General features: G+C 35.0%; 10 protein-coding genes and 7 pseudogenes across 17 annotated transcripts, besides 2 other annotated features; 8 read left to right on the top strand and 9 right to left on the bottom strand.

Annotated features, from left to right (window-relative positions):
* Positions 1 to 174: 174 nt before the first annotated feature.
* Positions 175 to 3350: a mobile genetic element.
* Positions 1863 to 2015, bottom strand: TVAGG3_1064030 (uncharacterized protein; the record flags this gene model as incomplete). Its single annotated transcript, XM_051256118.1, has 1 exon — positions 1863 to 2015. The coding sequence occupies one exon, from the start codon at positions 2013 to 2015 to the stop codon at positions 1863 to 1865; it is 153 nt and encodes a 50-aa protein (XP_051076670.1).
* Positions 2545 to 3303, top strand: TVAGG3_1064020 (annotated as a pseudogene). Its single transcript has one exon. A coding segment is annotated over exon 1 (759 nt).
* Positions 3351 to 4321: 971 nt separating the features above from the next.
* TVAGG3_1064000 lies at positions 4322 to 4809 on the bottom strand (annotated as a pseudogene). The gene has a single exon. A coding segment is annotated over exon 1 (488 nt).
* A 731-nt stretch (positions 4810 to 5540) lies between these two features.
* Positions 5541 to 19121: a mobile genetic element.
* Positions 5799 to 6233, top strand: TVAGG3_1063990 (uncharacterized protein; the record flags this gene model as incomplete). Its single annotated transcript, XM_051256117.1, has 1 exon — positions 5799 to 6233. The coding sequence occupies one exon, from the start codon at positions 5799 to 5801 to the stop codon at positions 6231 to 6233; it is 435 nt and encodes a 144-aa protein (XP_051076669.1).
* TVAGG3_1063980 (protein of unknown function, DUF4107 family) lies at positions 6390 to 6623 on the bottom strand (the record flags this gene model as incomplete). Its single annotated transcript, XM_051256116.1, has 1 exon — positions 6390 to 6623. The coding sequence occupies one exon, from the start codon at positions 6621 to 6623 to the stop codon at positions 6390 to 6392; it is 234 nt and encodes a 77-aa protein (XP_051076668.1).
* On the bottom strand, positions 7342 to 7938 carry TVAGG3_1063970 (annotated as a pseudogene). The gene has a single exon. A coding segment is annotated over exon 1 (597 nt).
* On the top strand, positions 8063 to 8917 carry TVAGG3_1063960 (protein of unknown function, DUF4106 family; the record flags this gene model as incomplete). The annotated part of the gene is made up of 1 exon (XM_051256115.1): positions 8063 to 8917. The coding sequence occupies one exon, from the start codon at positions 8063 to 8065 to the stop codon at positions 8915 to 8917; it is 855 nt and encodes a 284-aa protein (XP_051076667.1).
* On the bottom strand, positions 9985 to 10254 carry TVAGG3_1063950 (uncharacterized protein; the record flags this gene model as incomplete). Its single annotated transcript, XM_051256114.1, has 1 exon — positions 9985 to 10254. The coding sequence occupies one exon, from the start codon at positions 10252 to 10254 to the stop codon at positions 9985 to 9987; it is 270 nt and encodes an 89-aa protein (XP_051076666.1).
* Positions 12091 to 12561, top strand: TVAGG3_1063940 (annotated as a pseudogene). The gene has a single exon. A coding segment is annotated over exon 1 (471 nt).
* On the top strand, positions 12980 to 13735 carry TVAGG3_1063930 (annotated as a pseudogene). Its single transcript has one exon. A coding segment is annotated over exon 1 (756 nt).
* On the top strand, positions 14125 to 14535 carry TVAGG3_1063920 (ATP binding; the record flags this gene model as incomplete). The annotated part of the gene is made up of 1 exon (XM_051256113.1): positions 14125 to 14535. The coding sequence occupies one exon, from the start codon at positions 14125 to 14127 to the stop codon at positions 14533 to 14535; it is 411 nt and encodes a 136-aa protein (XP_051076665.1).
* Positions 14840 to 15640, top strand: TVAGG3_1063910 (integrase core domain containing protein family; the record flags this gene model as incomplete). Its single annotated transcript, XM_051256112.1, has 1 exon — positions 14840 to 15640. One exon carries the CDS (start codon positions 14840 to 14842, stop codon positions 15638 to 15640), a length of 801 nt encoding a protein of 266 aa, XP_051076664.1.
* On the bottom strand, positions 15726 to 16136 carry TVAGG3_1063900 (uncharacterized protein; the record flags this gene model as incomplete). The annotated part of the gene is made up of 1 exon (XM_001281002.1): positions 15726 to 16136. One exon carries the CDS (start codon positions 16134 to 16136, stop codon positions 15726 to 15728), a length of 411 nt encoding a protein of 136 aa, XP_001281003.1.
* TVAGG3_1063890 (organellar and viral DNA polymerase type B) lies at positions 16300 to 16620 on the bottom strand (the record flags this gene model as incomplete). The annotated part of the gene is made up of 1 exon (XM_001290100.1): positions 16300 to 16620. The coding sequence occupies one exon, from the start codon at positions 16618 to 16620 to the stop codon at positions 16300 to 16302; it is 321 nt and encodes a 106-aa protein (XP_001290101.1).
* Positions 16647 to 17265, bottom strand: TVAGG3_1063880 (annotated as a pseudogene). Its single transcript has one exon. A coding segment is annotated over exon 1 (619 nt).
* Positions 17948 to 18322, bottom strand: TVAGG3_1063870 (uncharacterized protein; the record flags this gene model as incomplete). Its single annotated transcript, XM_001295185.1, has 1 exon — positions 17948 to 18322. The coding sequence occupies one exon, from the start codon at positions 18320 to 18322 to the stop codon at positions 17948 to 17950; it is 375 nt and encodes a 124-aa protein (XP_001295186.1).
* On the top strand, positions 18431 to 18999 carry TVAGG3_1063860 (annotated as a pseudogene). The gene has a single exon. A coding segment is annotated over exon 1 (569 nt).
* Position 19122: the final 1 nt, after the last annotated feature.

The following is a 19122-nucleotide window of genomic DNA, read 5'->3' as shown; positions in this document are numbered from 1 at the left end:
ACTTTGTCTGGAACAACTTTTGGTCTTGCTAACAGTGAAAAGTTTGTTTCGTCTTTTGGTACAAAAGTTTCTGTCAGCTTGTCATCTGGAATTTGGTTCCAACAAACCTTTCTCGAAAAGAATGTTTACAGCTCTGACAATGTTGCACTTGCCTTTTCCGAACAATGGGTTTGTAAGACTTTCGTTCAACATGAAGTGGTTGTGGACAATTACAATCTTCAACCATGGTAAATTGAACTCAACAACATAGTCGTCATGTGAAGAACCTTTAGCTGTAGGTATGTTGACTCGGATATTGACATTTGCCAACGGTGCAATTTTTGCCAATTGACCTCTGAGAATGTACCTTGTCTTCACACATGACTCAAGATACTTCATCTTCTCATCTGTAACAAGACCAGAGTTCCTGAGACATGTAAGAATGCAAGGTTCATTGACAATTGTTTCAATTGAATTGTAAATTCCATACCTTGTCAAGTCAATGTCAGACTTATTTATGAACGGGAAGTATCCAGCATGTTGTCTGACTGCTTGAGGGTTAGGTTGGTACCATTCGAACTTGACACTTGCAATTCCTTCAATTGCATTCAAAATGTCTGAGTCGGAGTCAACCATTTGTTCTCTCTTTGTAGTCTTGAAAGCGTCAAGAAGTTTGCTGTTTGTTCATTGCCATTGCATAGTAAATGTGACCATCCAAATCTGTTATGGTCAATCTGAGATTGTATCCTTTCTTATTTCCGTCTTGAATTGCAGCAAGTACTCCCATGAAGCCTTCTTTGTTCTTTCCTTCGTCAAAGTTTACTGTAAAGGTTCGACCAGATGTAATTTGACTTCTAACTTCACGATACTTTTCATATGCATATCTTGTTCTTTCCATGGGAGCATGACCATCCTCTGCACTACCTTTTTTCCTTCTCAAAGGATGCAATTGTTCGTCATGTTTCCAGTAGAATCTGGCAAAGCCGTCGTGTCCTTCAACTTGAGGTTCACTAACATCGAAAGGCATGTCCATAAGACGTTCTTCTTCTAACCTCTCTAGTCTGTTTGGATAATTGGCACGTGCTGTTTCCAAATCCATTTCGTAGCGAAGACCAGCCAGTTTGTCATAGACTTTTATGGGTCTTCCCTTCCTATATTTAAACTTCTTCGAAACTCTCCAACCATATCTTTGCAACTCTGCTTTTATTCTAGCAGATTTTCTATCCATTCTATATGGGGGCATTTTTATAAAAATAAAAAATATTTTTTTCTTTACTTAACATAACCGCCTGCTGCCATAAGTCTTTGACGCCAACCCATACCAGCTAATGAAGGTTGACTTGGTTTAGTTTGGAAACTAAACTTTGGTTTTGGTTTATCTTCAGTTTTTGGTTTTCTTCTTCTATCGGTTTTTCTCACGTTTTCGTCACTTTTCGGTTCCTCTGACTTTACCTACTGCAGGAACAGTTGTGTCGTCAACATCTTCATAAATATCATATGCCATTTGTTTTTGTTTTCCTTTCAACTTTTTGTGTTTGTTGTAAAGTTTAGAATATTTCGACTCTAAGTCAATGAGATGTTCTATAATGAACTGTTGGTCAGTGAAGTAAACTTTTCCATCTGTTGTCTCGAAAGCTCCTTCAGACTTCAATATTTTATTTGTGAGAGTCTGTTTCTTTTTTGAGATACTAGCCGTTCCATTTCTATGAAAAGTGACTTTATAGTTAGGGTTTGTATTTCCAGACCTGGCACTTTCTATTATTGAATTTTTCTCTTCATCTGTAAGTTCTTTGACAGGTTTTGACAATGGTTCTGAACTTTTTGTTTGTGGTGTCAAATCTACCGTTTCAACTTCTTCGGTCATTTCATCTCAGTAAAAAATTTTAGTTTGGTTTGTTTTCAACTGGTTGTTGTTGTTTTTTAAGTCGGTCTAAAACTTCCTGAGGTATAGGAAGAACTTGACAAACACGTTGTGTAACTGCTGGAAGTCGACAAATCCATCTTGAACCCATTTGTCTCAATGCTGTATTGTTCATTTCATCTCAGTAAAAAACTTTACATTCCCCACGTTTGAGGCGGTTGAGGTTGGTTATTGTTTACCCATTGTTGTGCATGGTTATATCCTCTGTTAAAGAATCTTTCACCTTGGTCCATATAGTGTCCTGCTTGGTTATAGTAGTCATTTGCTTTGTTATAATAGTTTCCTGCTTGTCTTCCTACATTGTCCATCCATCCTTGAACTTTTCCTCTTGTTTCAGGATTTGGAATAAGATTTGTGCATCTCGTGCTACATCCCAACCTTTCTGTACAGTTTGTATAATAGGTTGTGCTTTCTCTTTAAGTATACCTAATGTACTCAAAATCTTCCTTCCAACTCCAAATACACCTCTGGCTATTGTTCCCACTGCGGGCAAAAATCTGGATGCAACTCCTGCTAATGCGCCAAATAAACCCATTTCTTATGGGTAAAAAATGACGAATCCAAACAAGGACCCCTATGTTTCTAAAGCGACAAAGAAAGCACTCATGATAAAAATCTTTAGTTCAACACCAAATGCTTGGTTTATGGATATCTTGGAAAACATTCCGAGGTATAGAGAAGATGGACCACCATACTGGCTAATATTTGTCGGTCAAAACACAAGATACTGTGAAGCCATACCATTACAGTCCAAAAATATTTTAGATATCTTAGCAGCTTTGACAATATTCGTTGACAAATACCATCCAACAAAACTGACATCTGACTGTGAAAGTTCTTTCAAATCAGATGATGTAAAAAACTATCTGCGTTCAAAAAATGTAAACCAATATTTCATTGTCGACCAAAACCATTCTGCTCTTGGTGTCATTGACGGTTGTATAAAAATGTTAAGAGACTTAAACCAACCACAAGGTGGTGAAGCAAATGAAATGTCATATGACGACAAATATAGACACTTCTCCATGGCAAAGATGAGACAAGTTTTAAATATTTACAATAGCCGTAAACAAAAAGGTTTGGGAAACCACTCCCCGAAGAAATGAAAAACAACCCTGACTTAGAGAAAGACTATATATTTAATAATTTAGTCAAAAGAGACAAACAAGAAAGAATGCCGGGCTTCAAACTTCAGAAAGGTGACAAAGTAAAAATAGAAATACCTAAACGCGACCCATATGAAAATACTATTGACTATGACAACAATGGGAACCCGACAGGTACTCACATTCGTGTTCGTAAAAATAGAAGAAAGTATACAAGAGAATATTATGAAGTTTTAGGCAAACATGGCAAAATGTACAGACTGCAAGCAGAAGATAAAACTACTATTGTCAGACCTCGTTTCAAACTTGTCAAAGTTCAAGGTGGTATACTTTCAAAGACAGTTCCTAACAAATATAAGACAACTCCTGACGAATATGCTAAAGAAGTTGAAAATGACGACTAAGCATTTCTATACCATGCGTAAACTGTCATGTAAGGTGGCATGTAGTCTTTACTTTGTCCCGTTGTTTGCGTATATCCTGAAACGCGATGTGTATGGTTTCCTCCTCCCTGTGTTACCCAGTAAACAATTTATAGCAAACTGAACGTTGTCTTTAACATCATATCCTTTACCTTTTTCATTGCTGACCAATCCCAAAATTATGCTTATGCCAACCTGCTTGAGATGTACTTAAATCTATGTAGTGACTGTGTGCAGGTAAATTTTCACCTGAAATCGTTTTACTTCCACCTGTTTCCTTTGAAGAGTTTGCACAATACAAAAACCTGTCGACTATTTGAGTCCAAGTTCCAAACCAGAACTTTTCTGGTCTGGTAGAGTTCATTGACGTATAAATAGAGCCTATAGGATATAATGTTTGAAGCATTTCTGTCTTTAATGTTTGAAGCTCTGTTTTGTCTGCTTTCTTGTCATATAAATCTTGAGCAGTGAATTTAATATTATGTTCATCCTTCATGACATAAACATCTTTACATCTAATGTTTCTCATCGTCGTTATGTCGTCATCCGATGTTAAACCTTGTGGAAAGTTAGGAGGTTTACAATATATGCATCCCCACCAGTTTCTTCAACCGTTCCTTCAATACTTTCTATAGCAACAGTTGTAAAACTTGTATGTGTATGGTTCTTATTCTGCTTTCTTCTCTAACTCATCGTTAACATAAGTTTTATCTGCTTTAAGGTCTAAAACATCCTGAAACCCATCCTGTATCGGCTTTACTTTAAAAGTCTTCGATGTCCATTCATGGTACCAGTCAACCCTTTCTTTCATTTCGTTATCTTTTTCATCCACATATTCCTTATCCGCTTTCTTCTCTAACACACTAGCCATAAGTCCCTTATCTACCTTATTTTCAAGGCTAACGTTTAAGTCTGTTATTTCAGATATAGAATGTGTATGAGTCTTTTTAGAATATTCGTTTTCAGCTCTTGTCACTTCACTTGACATTTTATTGTCAACATATGTTTTGTCTGCTAGTTCAGGATGAGTATGTTCTTTTGTTGCATAAGCATTGTTAGCTCTTTCTTCTTCTTTTGCTATTGCATCGTCTACATATTCTTTGTCAGCTTTGTTGTCAACATCTGCTTTCAAAAGAAGTTCATTTATAGGTTTCTCGTTTAAAGTTCCTTTTGTTGGATTTATACAGACAGTATGGTTCTTATTGTCTTGAAACAGAAACTCATCTGTCATTGGGTTTAATGTCAGTTTTAAGTTTCCTTCTTTCAATGACTCAGATATCTTAGAATAGTTTGAAAAGTTTGTTGTGTTCTTATTTAGAGCTTGCATAATGAGTTGTCGGTTGTGTTGTATTTCTCTCATAGACGCTGTTTCATTTGACATTTTTATTCTAGATAAAATATGCTTCCAATAGAAAAAGAAAATTCAAGAGTTGCTACAACTAAACCATTAGATGAACTTTTTACTAATGTCGGTCAAAAGTTTGAGACAGAGACCGTAAAGCATGAAGGCTATCGTTTTGACTACCCATTAAGATGGCTAAGAGACCCATCTGTCACAAAAGCTATTGGCTTTCGTAGAATGAAGTTTGTGTCTGTAGAAGATAAAAGTTTTCCATTTATTGTAAGGTTTCATATAGATTATATATCTGAAGGGAAACGAAAAATGTGGGAAGAAATTGAGCTAATACAAGTTGACCTTTCATCTTCTCTACAGACTGCGTTAAAAAATATAGAAGATAAAATAAATTCATGTTATGCAAAATATGCTGATGAATATGCAAATACCGAGAGCACACTTTATGTGAGAATTGTATATGACAAACAAAATTCACAAGTGTCATTTCAAATCTACGAAGACAATCCAAAGAAAGACGAACAAATATATACAGAATTCACTGCAATGTCATGGTATTATTTGCAAAGAATGTTAAATCAGAAAGTCAAACTTCCTTTAGCAAATATTTACAGTCGATATGCAAGAGATGAACCATATTTATTTAAAGATGTTTTCGACCCAGCTGCTATTATTGTTCATGCTTCATTTTCTGGCGCCCAAAACTCTTTCTTATGCTTGGCAAATGACTTTTACGAAAAACCTACAAAGTTATACGAAGTTAGTATCCCTAAGTCGTGTACAGCGGCACTGCGCGCCTCCGTACACCACTTAGCGGTTTTGACACTTTACGAAACCAGTAACGTATATTTTACAACACAACCATAACACCAACTTAACCTTAAATATTTACAAAACCATCTGACACATAAACGACTTCACTAACGACTTCACTAACGAATTCCCTACCATCCTCACTAAATAAAAAATAACCTTATTTTTATTTTTTTTTAAATTTTTTATTTCATTACAAAGACATGTCCGACTACATTTACTATGACTCTTTCCCAGAACGTTTCCGTGAACTATTCAAAACTCAAGTAAAACTGAGAAACATGCATTTTAACAAAGACAGACCCATTGACGATGAAAGAAACCCTGAATATATTACAATCCCTTATGACGCAAAGTTCATTGCATACATTCCTTATGGTCGCAGAGGAACGAAAACTATTTCAACAAAGAACAAAAATTATTTCTGGAGCGATGAAGAAAATTGCCTTATCTACATAAATGCATACTTAAATAAAGCTACATATTGTACAAAAGAAGGTTGGACTGGATTTGAGCTCTACATATACGACGACGATGGAAACAGACGTTGTGTATACCCATACGATAATATGTACCATTGTTTTCATCAAGCATTAAACGAATACATAGTCAGTAAGGGTCTCATTCCTGTTGAGTAGATATGCTTTATTTTTGTTCTGTCATTTATATAAAAATAAACTTAAAAATTAATGATATCACCACCCTCACACGTATGAAAACATAGCGCAAAAATAAATTTAGGTGAAGTGGTGAAATCTCACCTCTTTTTTCACCTCTTTTTTCACCTCATGAATTCATTGCTTTATAACTCTCTTCCTTGGTTTCTTTTTAGTTGCTTTCTTCACGTCTGTCTCCAACTTGACTGTCTTTCTTCTTCGTCCGTAATGATACCAGTTACTTCCACCAGTCAATGGGTCAAATGGTCTTTCGTAAGGGTTTCCATACATTCCATAGGGACCATACGGAAGAACTGCTGGTGGAGGAAGAGTTCCATCGACTCTATTTAAATGCATTGTTTCACCTTTCATCTGGTCATTAAAGTCTTTTGCGTGTTTTGAAAACTCATCGTCCTTTCCTAAAGCATTTTCCGACTCAGTCGCAACCAAATTGGATGCTTTATTTATGAGCCCTATTTTATTTAATCTTAACTTCTTTGCAACCCAGCCTCCAATCTTCCCTTTATTTGCATCTAATGTCTTCGAAACCCTTCCTCCACTCATTTTATTTACTGCGTCATAAGCTCCAAGTGCTTTTGCTCCAAATGCTAATGCTTTTGTTCCCATTGCGCCTAAAGCTGCCCAAGCTACCATTTACCCCATATTAAAATCATCTCTCTTCAATATTATCTCATAAAAGTTCTCGTTACTGGAGAAAGTCAATGAAACATAAGCGTTCTCACGGGCTTCGCCCTCACCGCTTTGCGGTCTATCTAACTTCTTTCTTATTCTCATCTATTCTCAATAAAATGTCTGAACAATTGCTAACATCTTCTACAACAGTTATTTCATCATGAATGACCTTCAAGAACAAGCTCATTTAATATGCTATTAAAATCATCTCAATAATGAGTCCATCCTTTCCATCTTTAGGTAGCACAACATCTTTCATTGAAGAAGGTTCGACAAGTCTTATGTTAAACTTACTGACAAAGTTTGTTATACTATAATGCTTCGGTGGCGAATACATGTAGTTTGAAAGACATAATATAGATTCTTCAGCAAATTCACTTATACTGGATTTTATAACAATGTTCTCACGAGACCAAATACCACCAATTGACAATCTTGTAAGCAATCCTGCTGAACCTTCTACTGTAAACGTCGATGGTAACATTCCACGAAGGTCATCTATTGACATCGTTGAGTCACTGTATTTAAATATTTTCTTAAAGCAATCGTCATTATCTAACCATGCAATAGCTTTGAAGTTTTCATTCGAATATACATCTGCTTCATTAAATGTAAATCCTGACTTCTTTGCAGAGACGACTTTAAAATCTATTGAGTTTGTTTCAAAATTATATGCTATGGTAACTTCTGAAGGTAATGGATGTCCTTCCGCAGTCAGTTGTTCTTTCAATACCGTTTGAAGCTTTGTGTTAAAAACTTTCATGTCATCTCCTGTGTCTAGGTTCACATACACAGCAACAGGAAAACTATCTTGCTTCTTTGTTTCATCATTATACCTCAAAACATTAAAGTTCTTCAATAATATTGTTCTTCCTGCTGGAATACTTCGAACCTGTCTGATTTCAATAGCTTTCTCACCTCCTACATACTCTACCCAGTGTCTTGGATATTCATAAGTATACTGACTTTCTTGAATTTTGGTAGGTTTCATCATAACATGTTCATAGTATATCTTTATACTCTTGTCAGTTAGACTCGGTGCTATGTTCTGAATATTTCTGACTTGCATTTTTAATGGAGATAAAATGAAGCATTTAATACATGACGTAGATGAAGACATGAATGAAACTACAGACAAACTTAACTCTTCTCTCATTCTTCCTTTCAGCAAAGATTATGAGTTCTGTTCAAATGGTGTGTATTTCTATTGTGGAAAGATGGGTTCAGGTAAGACATTTAACCTCATTCGTCATATACTCATAACAGAGCGTTTAGGAAACGACTCTTACTATGACCAAATCATTATATCAGCAACTTCAGACTCTATGGATTCAACAGCGAAAACATTCATGAGTAAAGTTCAAGCCTCTGTCGTTAAAGTTCCAGACAGTGAACTCATTGAATTTCTTCAACGTTACATTCGACGTAAGAGGAAATATTATGCCATCGTTGAGTTCATACAGTCAGGAATGCAAAAGACTTCAGAAGAGATGGAAAGAATTATTGACAAACACCACTTACGTCAGTACTCAGGAGTTTACGATATGAAACGACTGACAAACTACATTCTATCAAAACTTTCAAAATACCCCTTCAAAAAGTATCCTTCAAACACTCTGCTCGTTTGTGACGACTTCGCCGGAAAAGGTTTAGTGTCAAAACCAGACTCACCATTAGCTAACATCATTACTAAAGTCAGACATTACCACTTAACTGTAGCAATACTTATGCAAACATGGCGTTTTCTTGCTTTAAACATAAAACGTCTCATAACTGACTTCGTTATCTTTCAAGGTTTCTCACGTTATGATATTGAACTCATTTGGAAACAGTCAGGTATAACATTACCTTTTGAAGAAATTTGGGAAGCATATAAGTCTCTCATCTCTCCTCGTTCATACCTTGAGATTCATATCATGACTAATACCATTAAAGTCAAAAATATTCCATGGGAACGACCAACATTGTTTTAAAGTTTAACCTTCAATTGACTGATGGTAAACAAATTCCATGCATCTCTGTCGCCATTTCTGTTAAATTTTTGCTGTCATTCATATCATCCACTTCTCCATCCGTTAGCTTTTGAGGATATGTGTTAGAATAGCTGTTCTTAAATGAAGGCTTCTCTCCCTTGAGAGCATAAACTCTATAACTTTCTGCATACTTTATGTTTGAACCTCCTGAGCCATCGTTGACATAAATTTTTATAGGCTTCCACCCTTTGTTCATGTTCCTGCTTCTTCCCTTAGCTCTTTTGTTCAGTAGTTCTACATCTTTATACACAGCACCTGTCTCAGTGAATTCAACAATATTTTCATTCGTTAGCTTTACATTCAAACCCTTGTCGAGTATATTGTTCATTTCATACATATAAAAGGTTTTTATTCTATATGAAATGAGAAGCAAATCCATCTTAGCTGGTGCCGTTAATGTTCCAATTGAACCAACATCAAATGTTGACTCACGAACGACAAACAATATTGTTATAAGAACTATAGTTCAGAGTGTTTGAAAGAAAAAGAACCAGAACTTAAGTCGGGAGGGCTCAAAGAGCCCATCTTGGAGCATGGCGCCGTGAATTTAAACACAGCTTCAAACGCTAACGCTACATCAGATGTTAAGTTAGAGTATCACCACTGGACCAAGTTCTTTCAAGAGAAGCCAACGACAACCCTTACACAAATGTTCAAACAAATCCTTCAGATAACGTAGACCATTACCTTCTTCAGTTATACCAAACAATTTTACTCAAAGACGATAAGAAGCTTTTGACAAATCTTATAAGCAAGAACCAAATAATTCTAACAAAGGAGGACCTTGAAAATGTTATATCACGAATAACAGGGAAACAATGTGTCATTGACTATCTCGACCCTGAAATCGAATGCTGTGGTCAAACGCCACCATTCATGAAAATAGGTAACATCCGCATCATTGAAACACCAGGAACTACAGGAGTTGAGTTTAAGTATAAATATTCGAACGAGTATACAAAACTTTCAACAGAATATAAGCTTTGTTTGAAATATGTTTTAGTAAATTAAAGCAATTTGTAATATCTATCCAAAACTTCTTCAACAGTATCGAACTCATCTTCATAATGCAAACCTAATCTTATTGACTTGGTGCAGTTTTCACTAACACAATATAGCGCTTTGCGCTCGGCGCCTTTGACGCCTTTTTCTGTTCTCTTGACTGACATAACTAACTCATTTGTTTCATCAAACAGCAATAACCAAAGTTCATGACCTAATACATAACATTCATACTTTATATTTTTAGCTCTGAGTTCTCTTGTAAGCTGTTGCATTTAATATTTTCTAAAAAGTCAACTTCAACAGTCATTCGCACTGGTGCCTTCAGTTCTACAGGCTCTCCTTGAAAGTCAACAAGTCTGAATTGCATGTCTTTCAAATTATGAGGACTAATGCGAACCCATTTACCTAAATGAGTTACTATGACAGGAACGTTTGGAATGAACATTGAATTGACTGCATAACAGAAGGATTTATATTCTACTGAACCTTTACTATTAACTCCTGAAATACCTGTGACATTAGCTATTTTTGACTCAACGTATAAACAATTACCATAACATACGTATGGAACAGATTTCATCTCAATCGTTTTGTCAACACTTTTCAAAGGACATGTCATATGTATGCTCCCAGAAGCAATTGAACTCTATGACTCATTCGGTTATCTTAAACTCCTTCGCATAACTGAACTTCAAAACTCCTGCAATAAGTTTAACATTCATTAAGTTTTCTTCGTTCTCCTTGTTTATTGTGTAGTATTTATGAGCGCATTTAACACTCCAGCTAATGTTTCCATCTTATATTCTACATTATTGTGAAATCTTATTTCGTGCTTCTTTCCATCTATTTCAAGCTCCATGAAATCTGTTTCATCTGTTATAACGAATGAAAGCGATAGTATTGAAGTCAACAACTCTGAAAGCAAGCGCTTCATTCTGAAGACCTAAGTTTGTTTGTAGCTTTACTGTCCCGTATTCGTTTGGGTCTGTACTTTGCAAATAGAACAACATTTTATTCTCATTAAAATATGAGTATTGCTGCATATGCGTATGAAGCTGACAGAGCTAAACGTTTATATTTTGGTCAATACTCTCTCACACTTACTGACAAATATATTGTTATTTCTGATGGAAATACCGAGAAATACATAACATGGAAGGACTATGAAAAGTTTGACCCTATTTTAACTCCATGCACTATGCCATTCATTGTAAATGTGAAGTTGTCATGAAGAACGACACAACTGTTATAGGTCTGTATATGAAGCGTTTAGAATATATGTTGAATTATAATCCCGAAAGATTTGACCCAAGCACTACGTCATGTACAATGCCTTTTATTAAGGATGGTGAAATCGTAAGAGTTCCGAATTCAACGGTTTACACAGCTGTTTCAAACAGTTTACAAAACATTTTAGCGAATATCTTTAATTCAGAAACTACAGAAATAAAATTACCATATATAACAGATGCTAAAGAAATTAAATCAAAAACGACAACATTATTTACGTCACTTAATGATTTAATGACTTATATCATTAATATTCCTGCACCAACTACAGCATTTGATCCAAACTCGACGGTTGCAGTGTACCTTTCATAAAGTCGCAAACGGACTCTTTGAGTCCTGAAGGTCTTTCAGACCGAAGCGACCAGGGCGAAGCCCATGACAGTTCATTAATTGTTTTAAGGGATTCAACAGTTAATGAATCATTAAAGGCGTCATTAATGAAAATCATTGATTTTAATTCATTCACGAATACATATAATTCATTCATTAATGTTTCATATGCTTCTAAAGAAGGTGAGCCAAAAACTATCGATAAAGCGGTGTATGAAATAAAAGCATCAACGACGAAATTGAATTCGTTAACTTTTGACGGTGATAGTTTCGTTAATGACATAACATCGGGGAAAACAATTTTAACGAAAGAATATTTAAAATCTCATGTTAGTGAGTTCGTTGAAATTGAAAAAGAAGGTGGAATTAAGTTCGATCCACTGAATTTCATTTTCAGCTTAGCGAATGCGGGTGTTAGTTTCGCTGAATGGACAACTATACAGAGTGAAATAAATGCAATATGGACGTTTTTGGGGTCAAAAGCGGGAATGGGTGAGCTTGTAAATGCTGCAAGAACATTAGGTGAAACAGGAAATTTTGTAGATGGTTTTAAAAGACTTGTTTCAAATGTTTTAACAAACACAAAGAAATTATTTAGATATACCATACATAACGGACGGATTTTCGAACAGGTAGCAACAAACCCTCCGGTTATGGCTGCGTTGATGATGGTTAGAGATATAAAACCACGTAACGACGGGAACGAAGAACATGAACAACAGAGCCCAACGGGCTCAGAGCCACATAGTGGCGAGGATACTGGTCGGGTTATTCAAGACATTAAAAACGTGTATCCTGAAGTTATTGATTTATTTAGAGGAGTTAATGATTCAATTTCAAAACATTCTATAACCCTCGATGAAGAGAATAAATTAACAGATTATATATTCGTCATTATTGCAGAATTAATGAAGAGAATAAATGAAAAAGGAATTGGTGATATCATTAATGTCAGCGATGTAATGATGAAAAGAAATTTTGACTCATTATTTACAAAACCGAAAACAGAATATAGTCTTTATGACGTAATTACCGAATTAATGAAAAAGATTAATGATAATAAGAGTTCTGGCGGAAGAGTTGAATTAGAAGTGAATGATGTTAATGAGAAATTAGCCGAAAAAGCAGATAAAAACCACGTTCATTATATAACTTCAGACGAACAGATTATAACGGACTACCATGGATATTTAACACGAAGTGATGAAGCGAAGACAAAAAATGTTAATGAAATATAAATACATTCGTGCTAAAGGTTATGACATAAGCTGTACTGTACAGTATGACACAGGTAAAGCACCAGAAGCATTTAGTTATAACGATGAAATTTATGCCTCTACTTTCTCTGTTAATGGTGTATTAGTTGAACCAAGATTTATGTTAAGAGTTAAGGCAAAAATAACGTTTGAAGATGCTATTAAAAGTAAAGCTGACAAAGTTGAACTTGACGCAACGAACAAAGTTTTGAAATCTCATAAACACAACATCTCCGATATAAATGAACTTCAAACTTCTTTAGACAGTAAAGCTGACAAGAACCATACACATAAATCCTTCACTACTGTTAGAGCAGACGACATAATATTGAACTTTGACCTTGGTTCAAGTGCACCATTAGAAAATCCAAGTACAAGCGTAAAAGATACTCTTAACAGTTTAGATAACAGTTGCAGGAACATTGAAAGTCATGCCAGAAACTTTGAAGCACATGAACTACCAGCAATGTTAGATAAGAAAGCAGACAAGAACCATACACATAAATCCTTCACAACTGTTGCTATAGAAAGTATTGAAGGAACGGTTGAAGAAACTGGTGGGAGGGCGGAGCCCCGCCGCACGCGGCTGCATTATATTGTAAACCTCCTAACTTTCCACAAGGTTTAACATCGGATGACGACATAACGACGATGAGAAACATTAGATGTAAAGATGTTTATGTCATGAAGGATGAACATAATATTAAATTCACTGCTCAAGATTTATATGACAAGAAAGCAGACAAGAACCATACACATAAATCCTTCACTACTGTTAGAGCAGACGACATAATATTGAACTTTGACCTTGGTTCAAGTGCACCTTTAGAGAATCCGAGTACAAGCGTAAAAGATACTCTTAACAATTTAGATAAGAGTTGCAGGAATACCGAAGATCATGCCAGAAACTTTGAAGCATATGAACTACCAGCAATGTTAGACAAGAAAGCAGATAAAACTTATGTGGATGCAGAACTAACAAAGAAATTTTCGAAACCAGATACAATGACATTTACAACAGAAATTATAAATGGTGAACCAGCAACTCCATTTGAATTTGTTAGAGGTCTTCAACCAGATACTTTTGAATTTTTCTTGGATAATTCTATTGAACTAACATTACATTATAAAAGTGGAACAAATGCAACATTTCATCCGGGAGATACATTCCAAATGGTATTTAATGACATAAGTTCTTTAGAATATGTTTATAGAGTTATGAGCATATATGATTTAATATATCCTATAGGAGCTGTTTATACGTCTATGAATCCAATAAATCCAAACACTTTATTTGGTGGTAGATGGTATGAAATAGTTGACAGTTTTCCATTCTACACTAATACGCAGTCAATGAAGATGGGAGGTTCAAAGAAAATAGGTATTGAAAACCTTCCTTCACATATGCATAGGTTCAGTGGAAGAACATCTGTGGAAGGAAACCATTCACATTCAATAACAAAAAGAGGTTATACAAATCTTGCAGCGGGTTCGGATAGACAGGGAATGCATAGATATGATATCACAACTGACCCCAAAGATGTTAGCACAGGTATTTTCTGTGGAACTGCAGGAAATCATACACATGTTGTAGCTGGTATTACAGACCCAGCAGGTAATGGAAAAGATTATATGCCTCCTTATATAACAATGCACGCTTGGATACGAGTTGGTTAAAATCTTTAACTTTACATAAATGAGCTTGAAAGAAGTATTCGAACAACATCCATGGAGGTCATTTAAGAAGTTCAATGAAGCTGCAAAGAGTTCGGGATTTACTAACAGAGCTGAAGTGAAAAGGTTCTTTGACAAAAATGTTGTACATCAAACAAAAATAAATCCTTACGACTACTTTTTACCAATTTACTCCAACACTCCTGACGCATACCAATTTGACACTCTCATTCAAAGCAGAAAAGGAGGACATAAACCATTCCTCATCTTCATAAATGTTAACACTCGTAAAGCATATGCGTATATAATGAGAAATAAAGGAACTCATGAAGTGTTAAGAGTTTTACAAAAGTTTGTAGCAGAACATAGCCCAAGTATTTTAACATCAGACCAAGACGGTGCATACCTCAGCAACGAAATCACAGAATTTCTCATTAAGCATAACATAACTCACTACACTACTGAAGACCATAACCATAACATACTCGGTATCATTAACCGCTTCATAAGGACTCTCAGAGATTTAAATCAAGAGCGAGACTTTACCGAAGAAACAATGAAACATTTTCTCGAAGTATATAATTCCTCAACACATTCTACAACAGGACATACACCAAATTCAATGACACAACAACAAGAAGAAAAGTATATACAAAAGAAACGAAGCCAAACACAAAATATCAGAAATTCAACACAATTTACTCTCATTCCTGGTACAAAAGTTCGTGTAGTTCTTGACGACAAACCATTGACAAAGAAACGTTTAAGGTTAAGTCGAAATTATTATATCGTAGACTCTACGCAAGGTAATGGATATCTTATAAAAGCTGCTGACGACTCCATAGCATTTTACCCTCGACATAAATTAGTCGAAAGTAGTAATGGCAAACTTGCTGAAACCATTGACGAAGCAAAGCGAGGAGTGGTTATTGAAATACTTGACTATAACACAAACGATGACACTTATAAAGTAAGATATGAAGGAGGCGTTGAAGATGTTATACCATCTAAGAACTTGAGAGAATCTAAACCAACTCATCTGGGACCATTAGAGCGGGAGTACTGGAAAGATAAAAACATGCCAGAAAGAATAAGAAAATTCTTCTAAACTTTTTCGTTGGATGTAAATCAGACAAAAATATAATTTAGGTAGGTGAAGAGGTGAGATTTCACCTGTTTTCTCACCTCTTTTTTCACCTCTTGAACTTTTTATAACATTCGGTCATAACTTCATCAATTTCATTTAAATCACGATTTAAAAACTCATTGACTTCATCTTCAACCGTGTCATCTTGTAATAAGAATATTTTCTTTAGTTTCATGTCAACATCCCGAACAGCACAAAGGATAAAATCATATTCATTTCTTCCGTTAAACATACTTTTTCTTTCTCGTTCATCGTTAAATAAATTATTGAAAATATAAACAGCGGTGTAAAAGTTATGTACTGTGTTAAATGTTGAAGCTTCACCTATTTTAGATTTTAGGATTCTTTTAGTAAGTAAATTGTTATCGTTCTTTCTCTTTTCCTTATCGTTCATGTCGAATCTGTCGAACCACATATCCTGTATTTCATCGAATTTACGAACTATAGAATCCGTCATTTCCCTGGTTAATGAGGGGTAATCATTATTAATTTTTTCATATAATTTGTCCATATGATTTTCATCGACGTTTCCGGAAAGCATTTAATTAAAGCAAAAATATATTATAGGTGAGTAGGTGAGATGTCACCCGTTTTCTCACCTGTTTTCTCACCCCAGTTTTTCACAAGCGTTTTACATGAATTGTACGATGTATATTTGAAATCCTAAACAATTTCGTAGCTTCTATTTCTTCTGTCAGTATGTCAAAAGTTTTAACAATGCCGAAAGTTTCTTTATATTTCTTCTTGACGTCAGATAGAAGGAAATCGTCAGCAGTTGGATAGTTTTTGTTCAGAAATGCTAACATGTCCATTTTATTTTCTGCTGGCTTTTCTGCTTCTTTCTTTAAGTCTGCATAGTCGTTTCGCATTCTTTCTATCTCTTTGACGGAGTAGTTATATTTCCTAATTGCTGCTTTACATTTAGAACATTGCGGATTCATTTTTGCGTTATATTCTGAAACCTTACCTGCTAAAACAACTAAGGCGTCAATGGTTTTCTTTAACTCAAAAGCAGTTGGTCTTATCTGTTCGTTCCATATTTTACCTCTTCTATCTTTATCTCTTATCTGCCATACACATTCAGCAACTAACGAAACAAAGTTATCGTAGGTCTTAAACTCCCCGGATTTATATATGTCAGAAACATTCTTATATACCATGTCGCAATCTTTGTCCATAACCTTATGGTTGCAATGAAATCCTAGAAACTCATAGTTTACCTTTCGAATGAACTTCTTTATTTCTACTGAGTCAGTTGGTTTCACTTCTATTTCATCGAATTCAGGAATAGTTAGTTTTTGATGCTGAATTTCAGGTAGTTTAGGTAAATGGTCAATAATGTCCTGCATTTCATAAAGATACTGTTCATTTGTTTCATCTTTCGCACTACAGTCTAAATTACTTGTTAAAAGTTCTTGCTTTATCTTCTGGATTTTTGTTTCGAAAGTATATGAAGAAGGAATGAAGCTTTTCATCTCTACTAACATAGATGTTGGATTCATGACTAACGAGTTTGGTGAAGTTGTTGTGGACAGAGTCCCGCCGTTCGCGGCTTGAATTGTTGTTGTGCCGATTGTTGAAATCATATCTTTACATACAAAATAAAAAAATAAATAAAAATAAAACTAACGTTATTTTTCTATCTTAAGGAAATTCATGAAAATTCATGAGGGTGAGAAATTAGGTGAAAAAAGAGGTGACATCTCACCTCATCTCACCTCTTCACCTATAATATATTTTTGGTCATTTACACTCATTTACGAAGAAGTTATGACAAAGCATTTACGAAGAAGTTATGACAAAGCATTTACGAAGAAGTTATGACAAAGTCACGAGGGTGAAAAAAGAGGTGAGAAAACAGGTGACATCTCACCTAGCCGCTTTGCGGCTCTGACCCTTTGGGTCTCTTCACCTAAATTATATTTTAGGTCAAAGCTTCCACGAGAGAAAAGATTCCTCATTCGCTAAGGATTCCAAAAATGAAAAAATCATTGATTTCGGCTGAGAAAAAACAGCAAAACCCTTCTTCCACGGGAACAAAGAAATAAAGAAGAAATAAAGTAAATTTTTTATTTATTCCCGTGGAAGATAGAGCACTTTTATGATACTTTTTATTCACGACAAACAAGACAAATAAAGAAAATAAGAAAATACGGCGCTGTCGCGGTTCGAACCACAGACCTTGACCCCTCCATAACACCACCTTAGACCACTGTGCTACGTAGCCTGTCGACATAAGATTTTATAAATTGCATATTTGACGTAAATTTATTTCCATCTGGCTTCCCACTGCATAAGATATTCATACGTGTTTGTAAGACATTCATTAAACTTCTTTTCTATTGCATCTAATCTTGCGTTATTTTTTTCAATAACTTGTCTGTATTCTTCATCATCTCCAGCAGTGTTTGGGTCTTCACGTTTAAAATATTCATTGTTAACCAATTTTTTATCTACAAATTTTATTAGTGTTTGATTCACTTCGTTATGATAACGGTCATATTCTTTCAATACGTAAGTGAAGACAAAATGCGTCGTACCTTCAATCTTAAAGCTTAAAGAACTTTCAACACAGTTTTGAGGGTCTGTCAGTGCGTCAATGAGATAGTATTCGAAGTCAGTCAATAATCTTTTTAAAGTCATTTCATACAGGATAAAATTTAATGTTGTGAAGAAATAGTGTTTATCTCAGAAAAAATAAAGTTAGTTTTTATTTTATTTATTTTTTTTATCCTGTATGTAAGAACAGTAATGTCAACATTAGAGAACACAACAACTGCTATCGTTCATGAAGCCATAAATGAAGAATACGAATACATACAATATAACAAACAATTGAGACTCATTCGTTCAGTCAAAGATGATATGTATCAAATGCAAAGTATAATGAACGCTCTTCGTTCTACAAAGCAAGCATATCATTGGTTTGAAAACCAACAGGCAAAAGAACTTTTAGAAGAATTTCCTCATATGATTGCTTCCCTCGGAAAACCGAGGGAAGAGATTCCGTACGAAAATCGCAAGAATTTGGCACCTGGTTTGAAAGGTTATTATGTTCATAGACTTTTAGTAAATGCTGTAGCAATGTGGGCTTCACCTCGTTATGCTTGTTATATTTTCATGATGTTAGATGAACTATATAAAGCAGAACGTGGAGAGATGGAAAAGAAACTTCAAGCAAAAGATGAAGTCATTGAATCCAAAGACAAAAGCATACAGAAAAGAATACCACGTTCAGTACCAAAAGGAAAGGAAAAGAGTTATAAGTATATGATTTATACTGAAGAGTTGGAGAAAGAAGAAGATAGAGATATGGTTATGTTGCATTTAGTCAGAAGAAACAACAAAAGCTTTTACGACCTTGCTAAAATATATAAATCTGACAGAAAACTGGTTCTATCGTGAAAACTTACCGATTTCAATGACACCGAATGAGCAAATAA

This window comes from Trichomonas vaginalis, assembly GCF_026262505.1.
Source record: "Trichomonas vaginalis G3 chromosome Unknown ctg_34, whole genome shotgun sequence".
NCBI classification, from domain to species: domain Eukaryota; phylum Parabasalia; order Trichomonadida; family Trichomonadidae; genus Trichomonas; species Trichomonas vaginalis.
Note: the sequence above shows the minus strand (reverse complement) of the source record. Positions and strands in the feature narration are given on the sequence as shown.